The 26,880-nt window shown below is 40.8% G+C and overlaps 1 protein-coding gene across 5 annotated transcripts in view; it reads right to left on the bottom strand.

The window, feature by feature from the left end:
* Astn2 (astrotactin 2) overlaps positions 1-26,880 on the bottom strand; it is a 947,200-nt gene that overhangs the window by 196,804 nt on the left and 723,516 nt on the right. For all 5 annotated transcript variants that reach the window (XM_052714946.1, XM_052714945.1, XM_052714947.1 and 2 more), the window contains one exon: positions 4,527-4,792. In XM_052714946.1, coding sequence (XP_052570906.1) covers positions 4,527-4,792 — 266 coding nt within the window. The remainder of the gene's footprint in view (positions 1-4,526; positions 4,793-26,880) is intronic.

Here is a 26,880-nt window from a genome sequence, read left to right as displayed (position 1 = left end):
TGTGAGATGTGATCTTATAATACCTACTTCTAAGGGAATCAGATGAGGTTGTACAGTCATGACACCCAACATGGAATTTAGGCCTTTTAGTGTTTTATCTACACAGTCCCTCTTCAACATCAGAAATGGTGAAGAGAGGGAGAAGCCATAGAAGAAGTGTGATAGAAGATTAAGTCAGAAATGGGAAAGCAAATGCCAAGTGAAAACTATCACATCAGCCTTCTTGGATGGCCATGTTTCCCTTGGTCAGTATCATTTGAGGATAGGCAGCGGGGTTCTTCCACATATTCTGACTACAGTCTGCATCTCTTGAGAATATCTGATGCACCTCAGTCCTTGGGCTGCCATGACACTTAAGAAAAGCCTGTCATTTGATTCAGGGAGAGGCAAGAAGAACTGGAGGCTTAGAGGAACTTAAGTGTAGTAACCTTTCCTGCAGGAATCTCTAAGAGGAAAAATCATGGTGCTAAGGAGACAGCAGCCATGCTTGCCTCTCTAGCCTCAACTCTCGAAGGTTCATTGTTACTTTGGAAGCAAATTCTTCCTCTCTATAGTTGTCACAACTCTGCCTGAACTCTTCACTGAAACCTTTCAGTTTTGACACCAGCCACACTGGTTCTCATTCAGTTCCTAAAATAAAGTGTATTTGCCATCAAGTCTTCCCTAGACCTGGATCTCCAATCTGGAATGTCTTTGTGCTCTGTCTCCTCCAACAAGCCCAGTTCTCCATATTCAGTTTATGTAGCTAATGACAAGGACTTGGTTTAAATGTCATTTCCTCAGAGAAGCCTTCTCAGATCCCACAAAGTTCCTTGGCATGCACTTTCAACCCACCAGCTGAGACTTGTCTCTGGCACTTTATACAGTCTGACTTCACTATATGACTGCTTCATGAATATCTGTCTTCTCCACAAGTCTGCAGATCCCATGAACTTAAAGACCATGTAGCGACAATGGGAGTTGTTCAGTGTTACAGTTCTTACAGATTATACATAAGGAGCTGGATTAGATTCCCAGAATTGGGGCATGTGGAGACCACATCTATTTGTCCTACTCTTCATTTCTCATGGTACTAGAAATAAAGAGTGCACTAAAAAGTATTTACTGAACTAATAAATGAATAACTAGTCCTTGCAGCTTATCAGGTCTCTTACAAGGAGCACAGTGACATCTAGTGACCACTTTCCCAAACTTGAGATTCTCTAGTGTACCATGAATTGATTTTAGTAATACTTTACATTAGAAATTTAGAAATACAAAACATCGAGCATTTCAACAACGCTAAGCAAAGCAGGCATAAAATCCAGACACAGGGGATTCTTGATCTTAAGGCAAAAAAAGAAACCCAAAACATCTCAACTGCACACATATACTAAGAACATGCTGTAAAGGCTGCACAGCTTAGCTTGTACTGTACCACAATGCAGATGAAGAAAGTTTGACCTACAGAGGCATCCAATGGGAAATATTCACAGAGCAGTAAACGAGATATTCACAGCTTCACTCATGAAATCCTAGAGAGACAATCCTGCATAGGTACCAGTATGCTGACACAACACCCATTAGACCACCTGTGTTGCTCATCAGAAAGTGCAAGGGTTTCTTCACAGGCATCGCTGTTTCCACTTTTATAGTTCCTTGATCTGAAACCAGATTACTATAGGTTATCTATAGGCAGAGGTATACAAAAACACCTGTGTTGTTTGATTGTTGGTCTTTGGTAGTGTATTAGTTGCTTTTCTATTGCCGTAACGAAACACCATGGCCAAGGCAACTTAAAAAAGAAAATATTTCATTGACCTATGGTTTCAGAGGGTTAGAGTCCATGCTATCATAGCAAAGACATGGCAGCAGCCAGAACTAAGAGTGGAAGGAAAAGAACATTCTGGAAATGGCACAAGTCAATTGACACTTCAAAGTCTGGTACCTCTCCCCTGATGTACTTCCTCCAGCAAGGCCACCGATACTAATCCTTCCCAGACAGTCATTAACTGAGAACCAAGCACTCAAATGCCTAAAACTAGTGGGGGACTACTCATTCACACAACCACAGTTAGTTTGATGGTCTTCAGTGCACTTATGGAATTAGACTACACATGATATATGATGCTTGGTTATAAACTCAAGATCATTACAATGTCATGTAAGGATACATTTACTTATTCAGTTATTTAAGACACAAGTCAGTTTTAATGTCATCAAAAACTCCAATAAATCTACCAACAAAAATGCAAGTTATAAACTTGTCTAAGAACATATATTTGTTTCCTCATACCATTTCATAACTTTGCCAACTCAAGATTATCATCATGCTTATATTTGCTATTTCTTTGTTTGATTTTGAATACAGTCATACCATGCTATATTTAATCACAAAAGGAAGTACATTTGAACTGATGAGGTATATGTTTGCTTTAACTTACAAATGGAGAAAGGGTATGTGTTATATAGAAATCTATCTTTGGAATATATTTTCCTTACTTCATGCAATGTTCATTCATATCACATTGAAAAACGTCACTATAGTTGATTAATTTGGAGCTCTTTAAGTGTCTACTTTGTTACATTACATGACAGCTCTACCATTGATGGTAATATGGGCTGTTTACACAGGGATCAATCTGTGACACAAATCCAATCCTACCAACTTCCTGCTAATCATACATTTCTAATACCTCATTGCTCTAAAATTAGTCCATGAATTCCAACCTTGCATCATCCCAAATGATCACACTCCTTTCAACCTCTTTGGACTCACCTGGATCTCCTTCTATCTCTTGGCCTTAACCATGAGAAATGCTTTCTAAATCTATGTAGAGCTCAGACTTTTTCAGGTCGTTGACCTGATATTCTACTCACACTCTTACTTGCATCCCTTTTCTGCCCTCGAAAAAGCCCTCTAAGCATCTATGCCACCTTCTACCTATTAGCCTGGTACTGTGCTGTGGAAGACAAACATACACCATGGAGTTCTTTTTGTCTACCAATCAACTTCTTCAGTGGCCTAGGAGTCACCACAGAGAGAAGAATGGGGATTAACTGGCGTATGCTTTACCGACTTTCATCTTCCTCATCGAAGTATAATACTGTCACTATTCCTGATTTATGGGACTGTGGTTCCTGAAATGTTGTGTTTAAAAAAACTGTTCAATTCACGAATTAACATTCCAGATGGTCTAGCCAATCATGTGGCCAGGGGACCACCCCTCAGGAAGGTTAGATTTTCTCTAGGAAGGCAGGTTTATCTTATACTATTAAAGGGAACAACGTTCCCTTTACTGAGATGATGTACTTTCACTTCCTCAAATTCCCTCCCCTAGCACTGTAGCTTCCAGAGCCATGGCCACTCAAGCTTTGTAATTTTGCCTGTTTTCCTGAATTATTCAGAAAAGCATGTCTTCTCCTTAGCTATTTCTCTTTTTTTCCCTCAGCATGATTTCCCTAATGCTTTGGGATTTGCTCTTTCTCTGAATCTCCCCTCCCCACCATATAGCTGCCATCATGTGTATGACCTCCATGGTGGCTCAACTCAAATGGCATGCTCTTTCCCCTGCTTTTTCATTCTCTTCTTCTGGGTACCTGCTGAGATATGAATCTTGCCAGCCCACTTTTAAACTCCAATTAAATTGTAAGTATCAAAAAAAAGGTGTTCTATGAAAATAAGTTTGTAGATCAGTGAACCAAATAGGTCATATGGCCTCTTCCAAGTACTGATATGCTGTAATTAAGAAGTAAGAGACACAGAGGTAGTGTCATTTCATTGTTAAGCATGTAAGTTCTACAGGGGAGTGAATATGAGAAAAATACAACATCTGTGAGGTTTTCTCTGCAGGATCAATCATATAGAACTGTCATCATGTAACAAAAAATTGGTCAAACATGAGCAATTTCATATGGATCAATATTTTTAAGTATATTGTAGACTTGAAAGTAATGAGGCAAGCATTGTTAGGTTTTTACCAATTTTACCATGGATTCTTCCTGTAGGTTCCTCAGGTAAAATGCATTTCTCTGTCTCTGTTGTAGACAGATGTAGAGAATGACTGAGTTGCTATAATTCAAGGGATTGGAATTGACATTTGCAGCCTTCAAAGTCTTTGAAAGCTTTGACATATGACCCCCCAAATTCTATTCTTCAACAGTGACCTTAGCAATGTCAGGTTAATGGTACAAAAGTGTACCAGGCTATAGCCCCAAACCACCTCTCAGAGCAAAGTCACCTATTAACCAAAAGCATCAATTTGGGATTTTGCACAAATAAAGTAATACTGCGTTGGGACACTAAGATTTGCGGATTTATTAGTTATTGCCATTAGTGCCATGGAGTACTATACAGGTACTTGGTATTGTATAGGTATTATATAGGTACCTTCTATATAGGATAGAATGATGAGTAAATAAGTGGCAGAATCACCATGTTGTCATTGTTGATAAGGAAGATAATCCTCATGGACAAAGGGTCCATAACGTCAGGAGCTAGGAGGGTGGGTCAGGTTTTACTTGGCGTCTGGGCCAGGGAAGCTCACCTCCTTCGTGCCATTGTCTTGGATGAGGGTGTAAAGTGGTACCACACGGTTAATCTCCAGAAGCACTGGTGTGGGGCTCAGCTGTTCTTTGCCTGGCCGGCGGCAAAGGTGACAGGTAGATGGACAGCGGCCCTTCTCCTCACATCGAATCTCCACACCTGAGATGAGCTGGTCATCTGAAAGCATCTGGGCTGTCAGTAGACCGGAGAGGTAGGTGATGAAGGGCATGGACTTCAGTTCCTTTTTGCTACCCAGCTCCGTGGTCTCTAGAGGGTTATAAAAAATAAGCAGTAGCATAGGTCAATCCAATATTCTTTAAATGACTAAATTCCTGGGCCCATAAAGAGCATTTACTGAGGAGCTGGTCAGAAAAGAACAGAGATAATAAAGCGATTTCTTTGGAAAGACCACTGGCCTAATGGTTAAGGGGACAGTATGATGTCTTGCCGTACTACTTATACTAGATAGTCTGTTGTTTTGTGTATCCCTTACTTTCCACATGTTAAATTTGTAGGTCACACGAAATGATTCTACAAGCAAGATGTAAATACTCAAAGATATTTTTCCCAACCAGACATTCTCTTCTATCATCAACTTACACAAATTATACCCTTCTTTTAAGTTTGTGCTCCAGTTTTATATTTTCCATAAAACAATATAATGAGAGAAGCATGAGCATCGGGTCAAGCCAATTTTGATTTAAATAACAGTTCTGCTTGCTAAAACTTCTGCAGCTTTGGGAAAAAAAAACAAAACAAAAAACAAAAACCTCTTAATGTCTGGGCATTTGGATCACTAGTTGTTTGAGATGGGATTAATAAACCAATGAAATCAGTTATAAGTAGCAAATGATACAGAAGGAGATGGATGGAATTGTCTGGAATGGGCATTATTTCCTCTTCTGATGCTTACCTGTTCCATTGGGAAACTTAGTATCCTGCCCATTTTGTCATGAGCTCCCTGGATGTAGCCTGGGCACACTAAGTTACTGTGCTTTACGTTGTGGTCTGTAGTTCCTGTCTCTCTGGCTTTGCTCACCGTGTCCTGACTTTCTCTTCTGCCTCTGCAAATCTTTTATATCCATTAATGCTCTAATCTACCTCAAGAATAGTTTCTTTATTGTCCCAGATGATCAAATCTAAATAAATACGTCTCTTTCTTTGCCAGGGGGATCTTACCTTAATTTTTTTTTTCCTTTCATTTTCTCTGACTTCTTAAATTATATTACCAACTTTGGATAACGGAGGCCTTTGTCACCTGTCTATTTTTGGTATCTAACATGATGCTGGGATATGTTTGATACTCATAAAGGGAGCTTGGAAAATTATGAATGGAGGAAAATACATTGATGATCCAGTTCAGAGATTTTTGAAGAATCCCTTAAAAAATCATAAGAAGCAGGCCAGCAAGATGCCTCAGTGCATAATAAATAGCGCTTGCCACACAAACCTGACATCCTGAGTTCCATTCCCGGGATCCACATAACGGTGGAAGGGGAGAACAAAGTCCACAACATTGTCCTCCTGCCCCCATACCCATGCCATGCACATACAAAGACACTACACCTGATGAAAACAGTGGGAGCTGTAGAGATGGTTCAGCAGTTAAGGGCACTTGCTGCTCCTGGAGGGGACCCAGATTCAGTTCCTAGTACCCACACAGTGGCTCATAACCATCTGTGACTCCAGTTTCAATGGATCACAAGCTCTCTTCTGGCCTTTCTGAGTACCAGACACATGTCTGGTACATACACATGCTTGCAGACCAACACTCATAGACTTTAAAAATAAATAGATAGATAGACAGACAGAAAGACAGACAGACAGATAATAAAATGCTAGGGAGTGCTTCAACAACCTGCTTCCACAGGACAAGAGTTAAATAGATAGGAGCTAATGCCTACCTACTTCTCAGCTTCAAATACAGCAGATCGACTTTTATTTCCTTAGTAGAATGGCTTTCTATATAAGATTTTATATTAAAAAAAAATGGGGGCTTGATGCTATACGAAAAGTTCCAAGATACACAGCAGTTTGTATGACCTAGAGGGTGACAGTATGTGTTATGTGGATAGTGACTTAGAATATGTGCAAGGCACAATCTAAATGCCAAAACAGAGGGACCCTACACTAAGGGATGGAGTATGGTCCTCCAGATGGCAGCTTCTACCAATCCTGGAGAAATGAAGGTAAATCCCTACCTCAGTGGCCATGCAAGCCTTAGGCAGTAAGGTCAGAAGGAAAAGTAAGAGATTTCTCCTGCTCTTGCTCTGGCTTGCAGTGACATGCAGATGATCTGGAAATGGGCTTGCCAAGTAGAAATACAAATAAACTCAGACTTCATTCATTACTCTTTCTGCCCTCAGGTCTGGGATCCGGGCTCCACCTTTTCTGTCTGGCTGTCAGCAAATGCATATGAGCCTCAGATCAAAGGCTCTGGGGGAGGAAGACTAGGAGAATTCCAGCTAAGCATTGCTTCAGAGGGATTAAAAATGGGTAGTTACTATGATAAACAAAACAAGGCTGTGAAAAAGGCATCCCAGCAGCTGGAAGACTGAGAGAGTCTTGTGTACAGACAGGAGGAGAGCATGGAAGAGAACAACCATTTGGAGAGATGAACAGGAAGAAATCCAAACAGTAAGCATATTACAGATCAGTCCACACTCTGCCCTGGAAGTTACAAAAGCATGGTGCATGAGGCAAAACCATTCCACTTCTTGTAAATAAAGTTTTATTGGAAAATAGAATGCCCGTTCATTTATATATTATACATGACCATACCAGTAGAATTGAACACTAGGGACTCTACATCCACAAAGGCTAAAACCATGAGCTTTAAGTCTCTTTACAGGAAATCTTCAGCAACTCCTATGTGTACTTCTAGCACCCAGAATAGAACACTGAGTTTCAGATCCATGGGGTTTACCTCTAGTAAGCACAGAAGTATGATGGATTAGGCAAAAATGTAAAACATTACAAACAAATAATCAATCAATACATTTGGACCATTACTCTCCAAAGAGTGAAAACATAGTGGGGCATCTTTCAAAATCAAGACACAACAAACTAAAGGATACTCATTAGAAACTCTTATAGAATATAACCCTCCTGTTATAAACTAGGAGAGGTATCTCATGAAGGAAAATGACCTTCGGAGATTAAACAACAAAATTGGTGACCAATTAACCACATGAATTTCTGTTCTTTTCTATTTATTTGTCTAGTTCTTACAAGTTGGAGGGCTAAGCCCAGGACTATCAGTGTTCCAGGTAAGTTTATCTGTTTGCTTGCTTTTCAGGTAGGAGGTCTCCTATTTCTCAGGTTGGCTTTGAGCTCATGCTCCTCCTCCTCTGATTCTCGAGTGCTGGGGTTAGTCCTCATGTACCACCACTCTTGGCTAAATATCTTAAATATTAAAATATAGAAGGCATCTCCCCAGTGACACCATTATGCACATAATTTATTTCGAAAGAAATGTTACTCAGTGCTGAGAGTTTTAAAAAATCCCTCATCAAACAAACATACCTAGGTGTCTTGTTAAAGACATAACTATCCATTTACCAATCAAATAATCGATAGTCTTTGGTACTTTACTTTGATCAATAAATCTTTAGCTTTTTCCATTCATCATCCTCTGTAAGTGGGGTTAAAAGGTAACAACTTAGGCTAAAAACAGTAGTACAGCAGCAGTGTAGAATTAACAGATGACCCAAAGAGCTGGCTTTACAAAAGGAGGGTGATTGGCAGTCATTTGGTCCAATATTATTTTTTTAACAGGTAAGGAAATGGAAAACAAAATAGGAAAAGAGACCCACCTTTAGGTCCCACCCATAATTCTTAACAATGTTTTTTTTTTTTTTCTCAAAGGTTGTGCCATGCCTACGTTATGATCTAGATGAGAGTTACAGCAGGGAAGACCTTTAGCCATTCTGTTTATGACTCCTCTGTAGACATTACAATTGTGAAAGCTAAGTTTCTGATCCAGCCCCACCCTGTGGCTAAAGTCATCTTTCCAAATAGCAAATCATGTAGCTGTCTCCTGCTTCAAAGGCATCTGCGATACTTCCCTGCTCTTAAGATAGAGAGTAGACTCTTAGGGTGGGCATACAGTATGAGATCTAGACAACACACTGTTCTCCAGTTTGAGCTCTCATACATACTGCTCCACCTCTCTCCTTTTAACAGCTGCATTGACCTCCAAATTCATCGCATACACCCTGCATCTGTGCTCCTCTTCCTACAAAAGTCTTCCTTCCATCTTATCCTGGGCCCTTGATTTCTCCTGGCTGACTTCTGTTCACGACACAAATCTTTATTCAAATATTGATACTTCAGAAAAAAAAATTTCCCTGGACTTCCTATATCATTAAAGTATGTTAAAATTTCTTATTACAGATCCTCATAGAACCCTGATTTTTATATCTTATGTCTCAAAAGTATAAAGTCCATGAAAGAAAAGCAGTATCAGTTTTTGCTGATGTCCAGATCTACTTCACACACTTCGTGAACCATAACAGGATTTTAAAAGTTTTTTTTTTTTTTAAACGTCTAGGGATTAATCCAAAGGCCCTCCCTCATGCTAAGCAAGCACTCTCCCACTGAACTCTTTTTAAATTTTGTCTTGAGTTTGGGTCTCACAAGTTACACAAATTGGCCTTGATTTTACTTTGTAATCCAGGAAGTCCTGAGAACTGCAATCCAACTACCTTAGACTTCCAAGTACTTAGGATCACAGGACCTCACCACTAGGCCTGGCTTCAACAGTATTTCAAAAATATTTGTTGCAAACATAGTGTGCTTGTGTGCCCTGGCCACTGTCCTCGACTTTCAGAGCACCCTTGAACACATGGGTCAGGATTTGGGGTCAGAAACATGACAAGTAATCAAGAATCACAAGGGAGATGGAAGCACTTCTCAGAGTAAGATGCATATTTTCAAAGGAAAGCCAACAGATAAGGCGGTTGGTTAACTTCCCGTATCTCGACCTCAGGGTTTACACGTGGTCCTTTGCATCGAGAGGATGGGAGAGTTGAGTTAAAACAGGCTGTCTCTCTTCAACGGGAAAAAAAGATAAAGAACATTTTGAAGAGACTTACCCTCTGTTCACATTTCCCATCCCACTGAACAATGCTTCCAAAATAGGATCATGTCTGGTTTCAAGCCCAGTTCAGTCCCAGTGACACTACAACCCATTCATTTGAGAACCCGCCAAATGAACTCTCTTTTTTCTGCTCCCAAATTCCTGCTGGGCATTATTTTGTTGCCACCAAAAAAAAAAAAAAAAAAAAAAAAAAAAAAAAAAAAAAAAAGCCTCAGTTGAAGTGACAACTCCTTGTTGGGAGAGCAGCCAGAGCTTTTCAGCAGGAGGTGATGGCACCATTTGCCCTCATCCGGAAAACAAAACAAAGGCATCAGACTAAAGGCTTCTGGGAGAGTCAGAGCTGCGAGGGTGTTTGTTCAGTATTCGGCAATGGTGCAGGACATTGCCTCCCTAGTTAGACAAACTTTGCTTTAGCAATGGGCTCCTACTTGAAGCATTTAAAGGCTCCACAGGGAAGACAGGAGCTCAAATTAGAAACACGAAGGGAGGAGGGAAAAGGGTGAGACGTTTACATCATAAAGAGTGGCCTTTCTTCAGCAACGGCTTCCCAGGAATTACTGAAATGGAATCCTTTCTTAGGAGGAGCTAGCGTGCCCTGATGGAGGAAAGCGGTTTAATCCAAGGCCTGACCCACACAGAAATCTGAAACAAAGGGAGAAAACCCACCTGAAATGTGGTCATCGAGTTCTATGTTGCTTTGTTGTTGGAGGTGAACCTATCAGCCTAACTCAGCCCCTGGTCCTCAGTGTGTTCTTTACACATGACAGTATACAACTAAAAGTCCACGTGAGGATTAAATGAGGTGCCTGGCACAGGCTACACACTCAACCCCTGTGAGCTGCTGTTGTTTGTTGGTGCTGCGGTGCCTATAATTACATTGTCGCTGTTGTAACAGGATGTTACAATTGAAATTTCTATTGACACACCAAGACATAATAGAAGTGAGATCCCAACATCAAGCCCATAGATACAGACCTTAAAAATGAAATGAATTTTAACCAGTTTCATAACTCTGGAAACGTCAGCTAGAGCAAAAGAACAAAAACAAACAAACAAACAAAAACAAGAACTAACAAACAAACAAAAAGAGCCCAGAGAGTATAAAGGAAAGATACAGGGATATCTTCTTTGAGAGAACTTTTACAATGTTTGGAGTCTCCAGCATCTTAGGAGGGACATACAGAGAATTTTATCTACTGATCCCAACTTTTTTGAAAGGACCTTTGCTAGTGCTACTTCGAGAATTTGTTACTTGTTGGAAACTGGGAAAGACAGTAGTAGGTCAGGGTTTACCTTCAAAGAAACTCTAGTGGCCTGTGTTAGAAGAGCAGAAAGGACTGCAAGGGGATTCCAAGACATCCAGAGGATGCTGGGAAAGAACTGATCATTTTTTTCCATGGACCAAAGGATGAGATGGCATGGAAGCTTCCTGAGTCTTCCCCCAAGGATTCCTAATAGTTAGTGTTCATGAAGTGAATTATCAAAAAAAAACAATAAGTAAGGCAGATCTGCATTAACCAGTAAAAGAGAAATCACAATGTTCCTGGTCTTGGGAGAAATCTCTAACACTGGGCATTGTAGCATAGGCATTTACCCAAGAGAAAAGGGCAGCTTTAAAAGTCTGTTGGAATTGGGAAGGGCAGAGTCAGACAAAGTCTAACCATCACCATCTTTAACATTCTCTTCTTGGCTTTGATAATAGAGGTAGAAGAATAAGAAGCACAACAATTCCAGCAAAGGCCACTCATACCCCCTCCATGCCACCACTGAGTAGGCCAAGGGGATTTATTTAAAGATAATATCTTCAACTGGATTACCATGCTTGAAAGCATGTTAACAGTGAAAAATATTTATTGCACTATTTTACAAGTGAAAACCAAGCAGATGTGATCTTATGTGATTTGTGTCTAAAGTGAAGGAACATTGTCCTAATGAATGAATTAAAAGAAATATGGGAACCAACACACACACACACACACTCACACACACACACACACACACACACACACACACACACACACACGCACTTAACTCTCAATGGAAATGGTAATTGTGACAGTACTTACCACATTTGTAACTTTAGCTAATGTGCTAATTAAATAAGTATCTGTCACGCCAACCACACAGCAAGGACCATGGCCAGTTTTAATGAAATTTTGTATTCTCAGCACACACACAAAAGTATTATTTGTATCATTGTCACAGTCTGGAGGGAAATATCTGAATGAATGAATAAATGAATGAATGAATGTGTACTTATGACTCCCTTTACTTTAATGCTCCTAACTGTATGACAATATGTTAGAGTCTAAACCAATCTCAGCTTACCAAGCAGGCTGTGTTTTACCAATGCCCCCTAGCAAAGGTGAAGTAATTGCACAAGGCCATATAACTGGTAAAGAGGATAGCTATTTCTAGACCGTAATACTCTCTTTTTCTCATATGTATTTCCTCTTGTAAAAATTCTTGGTGCCAATTTCCATACTACATGAGTCCTGCTTGAGTTCCCTCTGTTTCACACATGTGTCTCTTTTCTGTTCTTGTCACTCCCAGGTAATACACCTGGCCTTTCCCATCACTTTCATGAGCTAGTATGTTTTCATGGATAGAAGGACTTTTAAAAGTCACATAGTCAGAAATACCACCCAATCTTTTATTTACTATGAAATCACCCTCCAATTATTTATTAGACATTTTTAATGGCATGAAACTTTCTTGGTTTCCTGGGTTTTTCATAGGTAAGTACTGTTAAACTAAGGCTAGCATTTGAACTGGGGCCATTCTCATGCTAAGCATCAGACTTAAACCCAATTTGGGTGCCTTGCAGTATCTAAACTTGCCTCCTGTTTAACATGCTAAAACTAGCAAACTAGCTAGATGGATGAAATTCACACCACAGAGACTGTAGAGCACTGTGGAGTGGGTTCTCATAAAATGTGTCTGTGTTTTATGCTATGTGTATGTGCTCTTTTGGGAAAAAGAGAGGTAAGAACGCGGAGTCCTCAAACAAAAAGAAGGTGAGTTTACAAGCAGACACACAGATGATCTAATGATCTTCCGATCTAAGCTAACTTGGTGACTTTTTCACTAAGCATACAGGCAGTAGGACAGCTACAACAGACCATCTTGCCTGAATTTGAATTTCAGCTCCTTTGCTTTTCAGTTCGGCAACTTAGATTAGTTATTTACCTCTATAATGAACTATTTTCTCAGCTTTGAAATGTCTTAATAGTTCTTTTTTTATTATTGTTTGAGGGATTAATGGAAAACAGAACTCAAGGAAGACTGTCCACGACAATGATGTCAAAAGCATTATCAAAATTCATTTAATCTGGCCCTTCTTGCTCCATCACACCATTTTTCAGTTCTAGAGCAAATGTGAATCTGTAAGTCTTCTCTTGACACCTGCTTGGTGCTTTAACAATGAGGAATTCCTCTTAAACTGCTTTCTTTCTAACTATTGAGTAAATCAGGCAAGGACTGAACATAATTCCACAGCCATTGAGTCTGACTGTTTCATTTCAAATCACAGGCACATCATTTCACTTCTCCAACTTTAGTAAATTGGTGATTTTAATTCCCGTGCAAGTGTTCTGAAAGCCAAATGAGAGAAGTTCATGCCTATGACCTCCTATGACCCTATCATCCAACGAAAGTTGCATCTTGTTGTCATCTTCTCTAGGTTTAGAGTAATCAAGCATGACCTAGAAGAGAGCACCTGTCTTCAGGAGGAAGTGGAAGCTCACTGGTGGCTAATGTTTTGGCCAGAGTCAGGAAGCAGTCAACATGTGCTTATAGTATTCATTTCTGCCTCTTGAGACCAGGTTGTGACTAGTCAAAGGCGGCTGAAAACTAGGCCATGTGTGATCTCCTGCTGCCCTCTAGTGTCTGCCTAAGATGGTTGCTCCTAGGAACTACTGCTTTTTCCCAGAGAAAGATTATGATTACAAGGTGCAGGGCTACAGAGTCAAAGCTACTGTAATAACTAAAAGTTCAGAATGGCATTTGCTTAGGAGACCCACACAGTACCAGGTTTGGAGGTAGGCACCATGGGGTGAGCATAGGAATAACAATCTGTTCAGGGCTTGTGGGCCTCAAGTATAGACATTTGAGGATATATGCTGGGACGGAAATAACAGAGATGGGAAGAGATTAGAGATACAGAAGAGGTCAAAGATAACAGGGAAGATAAACTTCCAGATGGCAGGGGAAAGGAAATGGTAAAAAGCTGTTTTCAGACTGTTCCAAACAAAGTCATGTGATCAAGACTTCATTCAGTCTGATCTCTGCCTGCCAGGCTACTGTCCATGCAATTGAATTCAAGAAGAGGACCATCTTTGCCTACTCCATATAAAAATGACTTACAGGCTATCTATAGGCTTCTATGTGACCACACTTAGGTAAACTAGTATATGTATTTTTTTAATGTGTAAAATAAGGGTAAGGTATTAAAGGCGTGCGCCTACCAAGTGAGTTCCAGGAAAGGCGCAAAGCTACACAGAGAAACCCTGTCTCGAAAAATCAAAAAAAAAAAAAATAAGGGTAAGGTGAATGACAATACAGTTATTAAATTTTAATATAATGAATTTCTACAGGTCTTACTATTTGTGTGTGTGTACCTGAGTGTATATATGTGCACCACATCTTTGTAGGCACCTGTGGAGACCAGAAGAAGATGTCAGATCCCCTGAAACTAGTGTTACAGGGAGTGGTAAGCTCCATGATGTCCTGGGGCCTGAACTGAGTCCACTGCAAGAGCAGCAAGTACTCCTGGCATCTGAGGCAGCTCTCTAGCCTCATTATTACACCTACAATAAAAGTGTTATCACCTTTCTAATATGCAGCTGGATGAAATGAAAGGGGAAGACAGAAGAAAAGCAACATTTCTCAACCGTCCAGGTTTTGTTACGTGCATGATGGTGTGTTATTTATCACAGCTTTACTAGTACTGAGTTCTCCTCCCTGGGATTCAGTTCATGTACTGCCCTTTCATGTCCTGCTAAAACTCAATCCCCAGGACTCAAAGACTAGTCCTTCCACAGTTCCCTCTCCCTCATTCCAGTTTTAGATGGTTGGGAGACCAGGGGGATAAGTCTCAGATAGGATTAAGGTAAACATATCTTGAAGACGCTAGCATTCAGCCTTGGATGGAAACTTCTGTATCATCCTGCTATGACGAAGCTTGGAGGTGGAGAGCAGGTCACAAGGCACACCAGCCACCCTCAGCTCAAGAAGAGGAAGGCAGGTTCAAACCTACCCATCCCTGTGGTAGAAATCAGCTAAAGGCTTTGGTTGTAGGAACCATGGCAAACCAACTGCCATTTCATTTTTAGAGAAGAACCATAGCCTCTCTTTCACATTTCTGTTTTACCAAATCTCAGCTCTACCCATGTTACAAAGGACATGTTCAGACACATTCAAGGGCATTTTATAAAATTTTCCAGAGTGCATTGATTCCTTTGTTCTTTGTGCTCTTCTTGGTAACTGCACACCATCTGGCATCAGAGGACTGATCAGATCATCCAACATAAAATACAACTAAACTAAAGGGCCGCAATCCATCATGAGTTCCCTTTCTTAAAGTTGTGACAATGAGTAAAATGAATAGTAACTACTTCAAATTTACAGATGCGCATACCAGGCCATAATTTATGTACTTAGTTTGCATACATGGTCACATTTGGTCCCTCTGAATCCTGATAGCCATGAGAAGTAGGTATCAGCATTGCTTTTTAAACAGGAGGCCAATTATAGGTGTAAAGTTGGGGTCTGTTCTGCTTTTCTTTTTGTTGCTGTGACAAAACACTGAAACCAACTTGGGGAAAAAGTGTTAATTTGTGAAGGTCAGAACTGAAGCAGAGACCACGAAGGAACACTACTTACTGCCTTGCTTCCTCTGGCTTGCTCAGGTACCCACCTTCCTTATGCAGCACAAACCTGCCCAGGCCTGGTACCATGCCCAGGAGGCTAGGCCTACGCTTATCAAGCAGCAAGCAAGAAAATGCCCCCACAGACAAACCCACACTCCAATCTGATGTCGGCAGTCCCTCAAGTGAGACTCCCTCTTCCTAGGTATGTCCAGGTTTGAGTCCAGTCTACAAAAAATGTCACTGGATTTATGAAAATCTGGATTGATATTTTCTGGTCTTATTTCTAAGTACTTTTCCACTCTGGTAAGCGACCTTCCCCTCTGTGGTGGTACTAAAGATTCAGGTCTGGATAGTTATACATTCCAGAACTGGAATATGCAATTTCTGTTTTTGCTGTTCATGACATCATAGTCATTAGCAAAATCATTCTTAAAATAATATGCAGCTCCGTTGTTAGAGAACTTGCTTGCCTAGCATTCACAGAGCCCTGGATTCAATTCACAGCACTGCAACAAACCAGGTAAGACAGTGCACTACAGTAATCCTCGCACATGGAAGGCAGAGGCAGGAGGCTCAGGAGTTCAAGGTCATCCTCTGCTACATAGTGAGTTCAAGGCAACCCTGGGATATAGGAGACCCTGTCTCAAAAAATGCAGGAGGGGCTGGCAAGATGGCTCAGTGTTCAAAAAGGCTTGCTCCTCTAGCAGAGCACCTGAGTTCAGTTGATCATCATGCTGCTCACAACTGTCTGAAATTCCATCTCCAGGAGCTCCAGGGAATCCAATGTCCTCTTCTGACCTCCATGGGCATACTGACACACAGATACACATGAATACATGTGGATTAAAGAAGAAGTTTAAAATCTATAAGAAGTATATAGACAATCAACAGAAAATTGATTGGAAAACCATGGTGCATCTAAAATAATAGAATCACTACCAGGAACTTGGAGTTAGAACAATTTTTGATATGTATGAGATGGAGTAATCAGAAGCACATTTTATCAAATGGAAAAAAGAATGTGCACAGCAGTATTTATAGTTCTTCTTTGTGAATAAAGGGAAGGAGTACAAAGATGCATATCCAGGACACATATAGAATATCTATATTGTTTTTCCCTAAGAAATACTGACAGGCCTAATCAAACTAATAAAATGGTTACCTACGGGGATAGCAGAGAAACAAAGCCAATAATATTTTATATCTTGTTTTATAAGATTAAACTTTATAGAAGCTCTAGACTGTTTTTATATTATTATTAAAAGAGAAGAAATACATATATCTTCATATTATATACAAACTGAAAGATATCTACTGAACATCCAAGTATTAAAAAAACTAAATAGAGGGGCTGGAAACATGACTTGGTAGTTAAGAACACTTGGTGCTCTTGCAGAGGACCCTGGTTTGATTTCCTGCACCTACATGACAGGTAATAAATGTCTGTAACTCCAGTTCCAGGGAATCTGAAACCCTCTTCTGGCCTCTATGGTACTTCATGCACATGGTGCATTGACATACATGTAGGCAAAAACACGAATATACATAAAATAAAAAACAAATATAAAAATAACTAGATGAGAAGAGTAATGTCTAGTGTCTTTAAACACAGTCTTTGTGTATTATATGCTTAGTGATACTATTCCAAATAGAAAGCAATCTAGGAGCAAATAATAAAGTAGATTTAAGGGGCCTCCCAGTTGAGATACTAGGACTGTTATTTTGAAACTATTACATATATATTTCAGGCTACAGCAAACAAGCCATCATTATATTAGCATTAGGAATTACAATTTTCAGCATAACAAAAGCAGTCTAGATACAGAGACAAAGATGTTAAGAAAAATTCTGTATGCTACCATTTTGATTAGAAATCAAATTTCCATAGCTGTATATACTGAAAGAGCCTGGAAATTATGACCACCTATTGGAAACAAATAGCCCTCCCACTCAGACTTGGGCTCCCAAACAAGAGCAACTGAGGACTCTTAAACAAGCAATTCTGATTTCAAAGTTAGATCAGGTATAGAACAAGCTAAGCAGAGGACATTTTCTGCACCAAAAGGCCAAGGACAATGGGTCGTTTCAAAGGGACATGGGAGCCATTATAAAGAGTTAAAGTCAAACAATCTAAACATGAAATAGAATAATCGCAACTGACGGAGATTTATCCAAAAAGAAATTTCTATTTGAACTCATGTTATTCCTCAAAATAAAAGCAGAAATAAATAAATGAGCAAATAAAATAGTCAACAAACACAGCTCACTGCTCATTTCTGTCTGTCTCTGTTTCTCTCTCTCTCTCTCTCTCTCTCTCTCTCTCTCTCTCTCTCTCTCTCTCTCTCTCTCTGTGTGTGTGTGTGTGTGTGTGTGTGTGTGTGTGTGTGTGCATATTGAGGCCAGATATCAACATTAGGTGTCTTTCCACATTTAATTTTGAGACAGAGCCTATCACTTGAAGCTCTCTCCTTCTTGATTACGAAGCTGGGACAATGTTCTTCAGGACTCTGGATGTCTCCAGATGCCTGTGCTGGGTTTATAGGTTCATGTCACTCACCAGGCCTTTTGTGTATATTCTGGAGATCTGGATTCAGGTCCTCACACTGAGGCAGCAAGTACTTTACCAACTGAGCTATATCCATAAACCCTACTTTTTTGGTCCACTATGGGAGACTGCTAAGAGACCGGCATACTGCTCTGAAAACAAATAAAGGAACCACGTGTTAGTCATATTTTTATCACATGAACTGTATTTGGGTGTACTCATACTTTTGTTTATGGAAATACTGTATCACAGGTGATAAAGTCAGAGAGGGGGCCTGGCAAGATGGTTCAGGAGTGAAAAGCACTTTCTGCTCTTCCAGAAGACTCGTGTTTGATACCCAGCATCCACATGGCAGTTCACTATCTTTAGCTCAAGTTTCAGGGGATTAGATGCCTCTTCTGGCCTCTGCTACAATCAGGCACATGCATGGTGCACAGACACTTGAATAAAACATTCGTATATATGTAAAATAAAATGAAAGAAATAAAGAAGAATGAGATAATCATAAAAGTGCTGTGTTTTCAATGTCTAATAAAAGAATTTGTCTAGATAGCTATCATCAATGTATCCTAAAACTATTAGGAGAAAGGTTGCTGTGAAAATTTCTCATGGCTAGATTAAACTGCCAACAACAAAACCTACTAAATGTCACTCATGTGCACAGAAAGTCCTGATACAATGCTGTAGTAAGTGTGTAGGCCTGTCTGTCTACTCTAGAAGAGTTCAAGGTTTGTGAATATGTAGGAGAAACAATATACCTTTTTTAGGGTCCTAGAATGGGATTTTAGCATTTCTTTACATTGTATATGCAAGTAACATACCAGAAAGATTTAAAACATTCCCTATGATTTTGACATAATTCAATTTGCATGTACTTGTATCACACAACCAAAGTTCCAATTGCCTCAAATTATTTATGCTCAGTGTTACTTAGAAATCATGAGAGCCATTGTACTCTACTGGATCATATCCCTACCAAATGAACACGTTGTTTACATGTTAAAATATTTTGAGTAACTCTATCTTGACATCCTTTCTTTCTTTACGGTCCATATATGTATTTTAGTTTATGCAGTTACAATCATATTAGGAGAAAGAACTCAATATTCTAGAAAGGCAATCTAGGAAACAAACAAAAGTGTTGACTCCCTGAGAAAGAGGCATAAGTTAAGCCCAGGAGGAAAGAGACTGTTAAAGGTTCAAATGACCCAAGCAAGGTCTTTGACAAATAACAGCATAGCCAACAATAGAGACTGTAGCCACCATCCAGCAGAAAAGACTAGCACAACATGCAGACATTTTGATCACTATTCAAACATACAAACAATTAAAATGTATTTTAAAAACTGAGCAGCTATGTCAAAATTATGTTTAAAATAGCTTTGAAGATACATACTGGGGTTTTTACAGGATGAGGAGTACAGTATCTGGAATTTGATTTAAAACTTGTCAGTCAACTGAAACAAATTGGGGATGAGGAAAAGCAGAAACCATGCTGGGAAGAATATTGGCAGCAATCATAGCTAGGTAATGGGCACACAGAGATTCTCCATGCCATTTCCCCTGCCAGTGTGTGTACTTAACACACTCCTTAACAAAACCTTCTGACACCTGTCAGCGGACTGCATAAAGCTGGAAAGGCAATCCCTGCAGGGAGTGAATAATGGGGAGTTTTCCTGTTCTATGCTATGTATTTTTCTTAGTTTGGGTTTTCTTGTTCTGAAGACACACCATGGCCACAGCAACTCTTAAAGAGGAAAACATTTTGATTTGACTCAGGTGATTGAAAGATACCCACAGGTCAGCCTGGGTCCTTACAGTCTGCACTGGCTGAAGGTGCCATTAAGTTAGACAAATATATTTTTGGTTGCGAACCTAGCCTTTAATGGCTGAGCTATCCCTCCAGCCGGGCGGTGGTGGTGCACACCTTTAATCCCAGCACTGGGGAGGCAGAGGCAGGCGGATCTCTGTGAGTTCGAGGCCAGCCTGGGCTACAGAGTGAGTTCCAGGAAAGGCGCAAAGCTACACAGAGAAACCCTGTCTTGAAAAAAACAAAAACAAAACAAACAAAAAACAAAAAAGATGAGCAAATATATGGTGGAGGAATGGGAGAGGAAAAAAGAAAAAGAGGCAGAACAGTTCATGTGCTGTGGAGAGAGGCAGAACTGAAGAAGCGAAGGCTGTGAGTAAGAGGCCGATGTGGGTGGCCTGCTGACCACCAGGGGTGATGGTGATGTCTGGACCCAGGCTACGACCTAGGACCATGTCTGAGCCCGTGGTCCTACCACACACAGCCTGAGTCTGTGTTGACATACATGACCCATGTTACCACCAAAGGCCACAAGGATGCCTAGGGTCCAGTCAATCACCTGAGTCCAAGTTGGTGTCCAAGAGCCATCCTGCTGCCTGGGCCATGCCGATCTGAGTGGCCTGTGCTGCCACACTATGTCATATTGTCATCTGAGCCCAGGCTGCTCCCAAAGACCGTATCTGGGTCTGTGGCTCTAAAGCAGCCAGGTTCTGAGTTGATGTCCATGGCTCCTGTTGTCACCAGGGACTGTGCAGATGACCGAGGTCTGGTCAACCACATGTTGGTGTCCAGGGACCTTGCTGCTACTGGGGCAATAGTGACCTGGGTGACCTGTGCTGTCACAGGGGCCATGGTGATGTCTGGGCCTGAGCTGCTGCCGAGGAACATGCTTGGGTCCATGTTCCTGCTGCAACCAGGATCTGTGTTCATGGCACACTTATGTTACCATAGAGGATCATGTGAACCATCCAAGTTGAAACCCGAGGGCTGTGATGAGCAGCCGCACCCTTCACTGGCTCTGGGATGGCTGGCTCTGCAACTCACTGGACACTGAAGCAGGAGAGCTGGTCTTGTCCCTCATGGGAGAGCCTCCACCCCTCACCAGAGGGGCACAGTCCCAGTGGCCTGGACTGACCAGATCCAGATCAGCTACTACCACTGAGATCTACATCCTGGGCCTTGGGTTGGCCCACCCTAACATTTATCCCATCTATAACTTGCTGGTCCCATGGAACAGTAGCCATAGAATCTCTATAACTCAGGACAACAGCAGGATATCCAAGAGGGGTTTCAATGAGGGTCCAGTTATCATGGTGTGCCAGAGACCTTGAACCAGACCAATGTCTCATTACAATGCACAGTTGTAGGTGGGGCTGATTGAAATAAAGGGTATACTGTGTGACACACCACAGCTCCCAACGCCACTAAGCTGAATGAAGAGGTGTTGGAGAGATGGGGAAGATGGAGGAGAGAAGTGGTTTTTTTGTTTTGTTTTGTTTTTAATTTATTTGGGGGGTTTCTTTAGGGGGAACGCTGCAGGGGTGAGGAGTGGTGGCGAATGCCTTTAATTCCAGCACTCAATAAGCAGAGGTAGGTGGATCTCTGTGACATTAAGGTCAGCCTAATCTACAAAGGCCAGGGCTGTTACACAAAGAAGCCCTATCTCAACCCCTAACAAAAAAAAAAAAAAAAAGAAAGAAAGAAAAAGAATTATATTATTAAAGAAAAAGAAGAAGAAGAAAAAAGAAAAACATTTCATGGGGCTGCCTTACAGTTCAGAGGTTTAATCCATTATCATTATAGCAGTAAGCATGGCAGCACACAGGCAGATATGGTGCTGGAGAAGTAAGTAGTTCTACCTCTGGATTGGCAGGCAGCAGGAAGAAAGAGTGATACTGGGCCTGGCTTGAGCATCTGAAAGCTCAAAACCTACCCTTAGTGACACACTTCCTGCAATAAGTCATACCTCCTAATAGTACCACTCCCTCTGAATCTATGGTGGTAATTTTCATCCAAACCACAACATTGCACTCCCTGGCCCCCATAGGCTTATAGCCATATTAGAATGCAAAATGCATCTAGTCCAACTTAAAAAGTCCCCACAGTCTAAACAATGTTTAAAAGTCCAAAGTCTGTTCTGAAACTCATGGCAATCTCTTAACTGTAATCCCCTATAAAATCAAAATCAAAAAGCAGATCACATACTTCTAAGATATAATGACACAGGATATACATTATCATTCCAAAAGGGAGGAAAGGGAGCATGGTGAGGAAATACTGGACCAAAATTAGACCCAAAACTAGCTGGGCAATCATCGGACACTGCATCTCCATGTCTGATGTCAAAGTGCCTTTCAGATCTCCAACTCTTTCTAACTTTGCTGACTGTAACACATTTCTTTCTCTTGGGCTAGTTCCATCCCCAGTTAGCAGCTCTCCTCAGCAGGTACTCCACAACTCTAGCATCTCCAACATCTTAGGGTCTCCATCAGCAATCCAGGCTTAGCCTTCGTAGCTTCATGCAATGGCCTCTTTAGGCCTCTGTGCAAGGACATCCCTTCCACACACCTGGCCTCAGCAGCTTTCCTTAGTTGTGGATGGAGATTCCATAACCCATTTGTTATATCCTTGACTCTAAAGCCAGAACCATGTGGCCAAAGACACCAAGTTCTGCTGCTTGCTGGGGCTGGAATATGGCCCCCTCATTCAAATATATTTTCACTAGCTTTCTGTTTTCAACGGTTTCCTTCACTTCCTAAGCTTGGCTGTCCTAGAACTTGCTCTGTAGACCAGGCTGGCCTTGAACTCACAAATTCATCACCCTCTGCCTCCCTAGTGCTGGGATTAAAGGCATTCATCACCACACCTGGCTCTAAACTGTTCTTTAATTCCTTTTCATACAATGGAAGCTTAGCAGGGTGAGGTCTCACCCTTAGGTCACCACTTCCATTATTCCCCTTAGCTTCAGGCTTTTCTTTATTCTCTTTGTCTCCTTGAACACAGGACTTAACTTGTTTACACTCTCTGGTGCCCATTTTCTCCTCAAATTGTACATTTTGTATTTTCCTTGATCAGCTTGCACCTTTTCATTACAGATCTGCCTAAGACTAGCCACTAATAACCACATGACACAGTCAACACTGGGCTGTTTTTTAAATCTCCTCTGAAAATGCAATAAATCCAAAACCATCCAATTTAGTCTCAGGGAGGTTTTTTGAGGGGCAAGGGCAGAAACAGCCACATTCTTCATCAAAAGACCTCAAGATCAATCTCTAGGCCACATATTAACATTCTTCTCCTCTGAAACCTCTTGAGCCATGCCCCCATAGTTCAAATCACCCTCAGCACCACTGTCTTCCATGATCCTGCTATTATGGCCCATTAAGTACAACTTAAAATTTTCAATAGCTTCTCTAGACCATAGTCCCAAACTGTTCCATATTCCTCCAAACAAAAGCATAGTCTGGCCTGTCATAACAATACCTCAGTCCCTGGTACCAACTTCTGAGAGGTTTAGTCCATCACCATCATGGCTGGAAGCATGGTAGCATGAAGGCAGATATGGTGTTAGAGAAGTAGCTAAGAGTTTTACATCTGTATCCTGAGGCAGCAGAAAGGTTGATACTGGGCCTGGTTTGCGCATCTGAAACCTCAAAGCCCACCTCAAGTGACACACTTCCTCTGATAAAGCTACATCTTCTAATAATGCCACTCCCCATGAGTCTATTGGGGCTATTTTCATTCAAACCACCACAGTACCATTACCTTTCTTTTATAAGTATGCTCACTTGTATCGTTTTAAAAACAATTTTAGAGCATTTTTGGTTCATGGCAAAATGAAGAGGAAGGCACAGGAATTTCCTTATGCTCCCATCCTAATCCAAGCATAGCTGTCCTCCATTATCACAGCTCCCACAAGTGTGATATAGTACAAGTGATAAGCCTTCACAGATACATCATAAACACACATTGATCACAGTTTATATTAGGAGAGATTCCTGATGCTGTTGTACAGGTTTGGATAAATATATAATGACATGTACCCATGATGAGTGTGTCATACAGGGTATTTTCACTGCCTTAAAATATCATCAATGTTCTACTTACTGCTTTCTCACTCCTGCTCAACCTGTGACAACCACTGATATTTTGGGGTCTCTACAGTTTTGATTTGTCCACAATGGCATATAGTTGGAACTATTTAAAATTATCCCTTTAGATTGGTTTCTTTGACTTACATTTCCTGCATGTATTTTCGTGGCTTAGGAACTATTTTTTTTACATTCATTGAGGCATGTGGACCAGAAGATATTCCACAGTTTCTCCATTTATATAGCAAACAACACTTGACGTGCCCAAGTTTTATTACAAATAAAGCTTCTAGAGAGATCCATGGGCAAGCTCTGTGCAGATATATGTTTTCACTTCCTTCAGATGAATACTAGAGAACATGGCTGCTGAGTCTCATGATGGGAGTATAGTTTGCTTTGTGGAAAGCTTCCAACCTGTCTTTTAAAATGGCTATGTCATTTGTCCCCCCCTCACCCCCAGCAATGAATGAGGTTCCCTAGTGGTGCAGTTCCTGTCAGCAGCTGCCTTTGGTGTTGTCAGTGTTCTGGGTTTGGGTGTTGTAATAGTCATGTGGAGGTGTCTTGTTCTAGTTATGGTTTTTTTCCTTGGCGGTATATGATATGGAGTATACTTTTGCCATCTGTGTATCTTCTTTGGTGAGCTATCTATTAAGGTTTTGATCCATCTTATAAATCAAGATGTTTGCTTTTTCCTATATCTTTTTATTTGTATCTCTGACTCTCTCTATCTCTGTCTGTTTTTGTCACTCTATCTCTGTCTATCTTTCTGTGTCTGTCTGTCTGTCTGTCTGTCTGTCTGTCTGTCTCTCTCTCTCTCTCTCTCTCTGTGTGTGTGTGTGTGTGTGTGTGTGTGTGTGTGCGCGCGCATGCATGTGCACACGCATGCACACATTATACATGGGGAGAGGGGGTGTACACATCCGTGTGTGTGCACATGGAGACCAGGAGTTGATGTTGGCTATCTTTGGCTATAGCCCTACACTTTATTTTTTGAAACATGATCTATCACTGAAATTAATTGGCTAGACTGGCTGACCAGTGAGTCCACAAGACCCTCCTGTCTCCACCTCCTAGTACTAGGATTAGAGGTGTGCTACAGCACCATGCTCAGCGCTTCTAAATTCAGGTCCTCATGCTTCAGTGCTGCTAGTACTTTGCCCACTGAGCCATCTCCCAAGGTCCTGCCTATTTTCTTATAGCTGCATTTTAAGATTTTTTTTAAATTTCCTAAAATCCTCTGCCAGATATTTCTTTTGTAATATTTTTCCCATGCCATGGCACCCCTACTTACTATCTTCATGCTATCTAAGGCTAGAATTCTTTAATAAGAGCAGTTTATTATTTCTCAGTATTATATTTTAAATTTTATAATAGTTAAGACCTGTTCTCATTTTCAAAACATAGAATATTCAATATACGATGATGTAAAAAACATATGAGGAATAAAGGTGATAGGATCGAACACTAGAGACTGTCTCTGTCCAGTGGAACTGAATCTACCGACATCTATTAAAATGGTCTTGGAAATGGATACTTCATCAATTCCAACTTTCATCTGAGACTCCCAACTTAGCCAAGACCTTGACCTCAACTTTGGAAGATACTACGAAACATGGGGGCCAGAAAATCTGTAGTTGGATTCCTTAAATCATAGAAACTTTGAGATAATACATGTATGTGACTTCAAGTATTACAGGGTAGGTCACTTATTGTATAGGTAGACAAACAATGCAGATAGACTGAAATACATGAGTTTATATTATTTCAGGAAAAGTCTTTTATTAAAATTATAAATAGGTATTCTCAGACAAATTTGCTCATGAAACATTAGAATATAAGTTCCTTATGCTTTTATTTTCTACATTTTGCAAGCAAGACACTCACTCTTCTTTCCTATCATAACTAATTTGGTAATGAGGAAAGGAAAGAGATTCTTTTGTTGAGGTTAGCAATGATAATAATATCCAACATTAGCTGGTTGTTGGTGGTGCATGCCTTTAATTCCAGCACTCAGGACACAAAGTCAGGGGGATCTCTGAGTATGAGGCCAGTGGAGTCTACAGAGCCTGCTGTAAAATAATCCTTCTGTACACTGTGAATACGTATTACTCTCATTGATTAATAAAAAGCTGTCAGGCTGGTAGCTGGGCAGGAAGTTAGGTGGGAAAGCCAAACTGAGAATGATGGGAAGAAGGAGGGTGAAATTAGAGGAGTCACCAGCCAGACACACAAGGAGCAGGGCATGTACAAAATGAGATAACAAGCCATGAGTCACATGGCAATACATAGATTATTAGTGATGCATTAAATTAAATGTAAGAGTTAGCTAGTAGCAAGCCTAAGCTATCAACAGAGCATTTACAATTAATATAAGCCTCTGTGTGGTAATTTGGAAGCAGCTGCCAGGATGGGAAAACTCCATCTACATATGACACCCAAACGTTAATCAAGAATTTCCACATAAAACCTGAGAAAGCTGTTTTTTTTTTTCATTTTGTTTTGTTTGTTTGTTTGTTTTAAAGGACTCTGAATGCACAAAAGAACAGAGCCAAGCATTGCTTCTTGGTAAGCATCTTCTCTCAGGTAGGCTGTTTGCTGGTGGCAAGCAGAGGTGCAGCTCCTTTAAGAGACAGCTTCCTGGCTCAGTGCAAGCAGCAAAAGTGGCATGGCTCTTTTGAGAGGCCTTGTTACTAAACACTTGGATGGGGTTTGAAAGCAGCAGGCAGCAGTGTGCTGCTCAATGGCAGCATGGACCCAGAAGCTCCCCAGAATTGGGGCTGTGAACATGGCTCTCACTAGTGCCTCCACCATGAAGCTGGGCTCCTAGGGAACCAGGCAGGACAGAGGTGGAAGTCCTAGCCACACCATTTAGCAGTTTAAAGAGTCATGTGGTCAGAAAAAGATAGAGATATGCAGTAAGACAGATTCAGAAGAAAAA

Source organism: Peromyscus californicus, unplaced genomic scaffold, assembly GCF_007827085.1.
Source record: "Peromyscus californicus insignis strain IS unplaced genomic scaffold, ASM782708v3 Scaffold_5__1_contigs__length_169319896, whole genome shotgun sequence".
Classification (NCBI taxonomy): domain Eukaryota; kingdom Metazoa; phylum Chordata; class Mammalia; order Rodentia; family Cricetidae; genus Peromyscus; species Peromyscus californicus.
The sequence above is the reverse complement of the archived record's forward strand: the minus strand, read 5'-3'. Positions and strand labels throughout refer to the sequence as shown.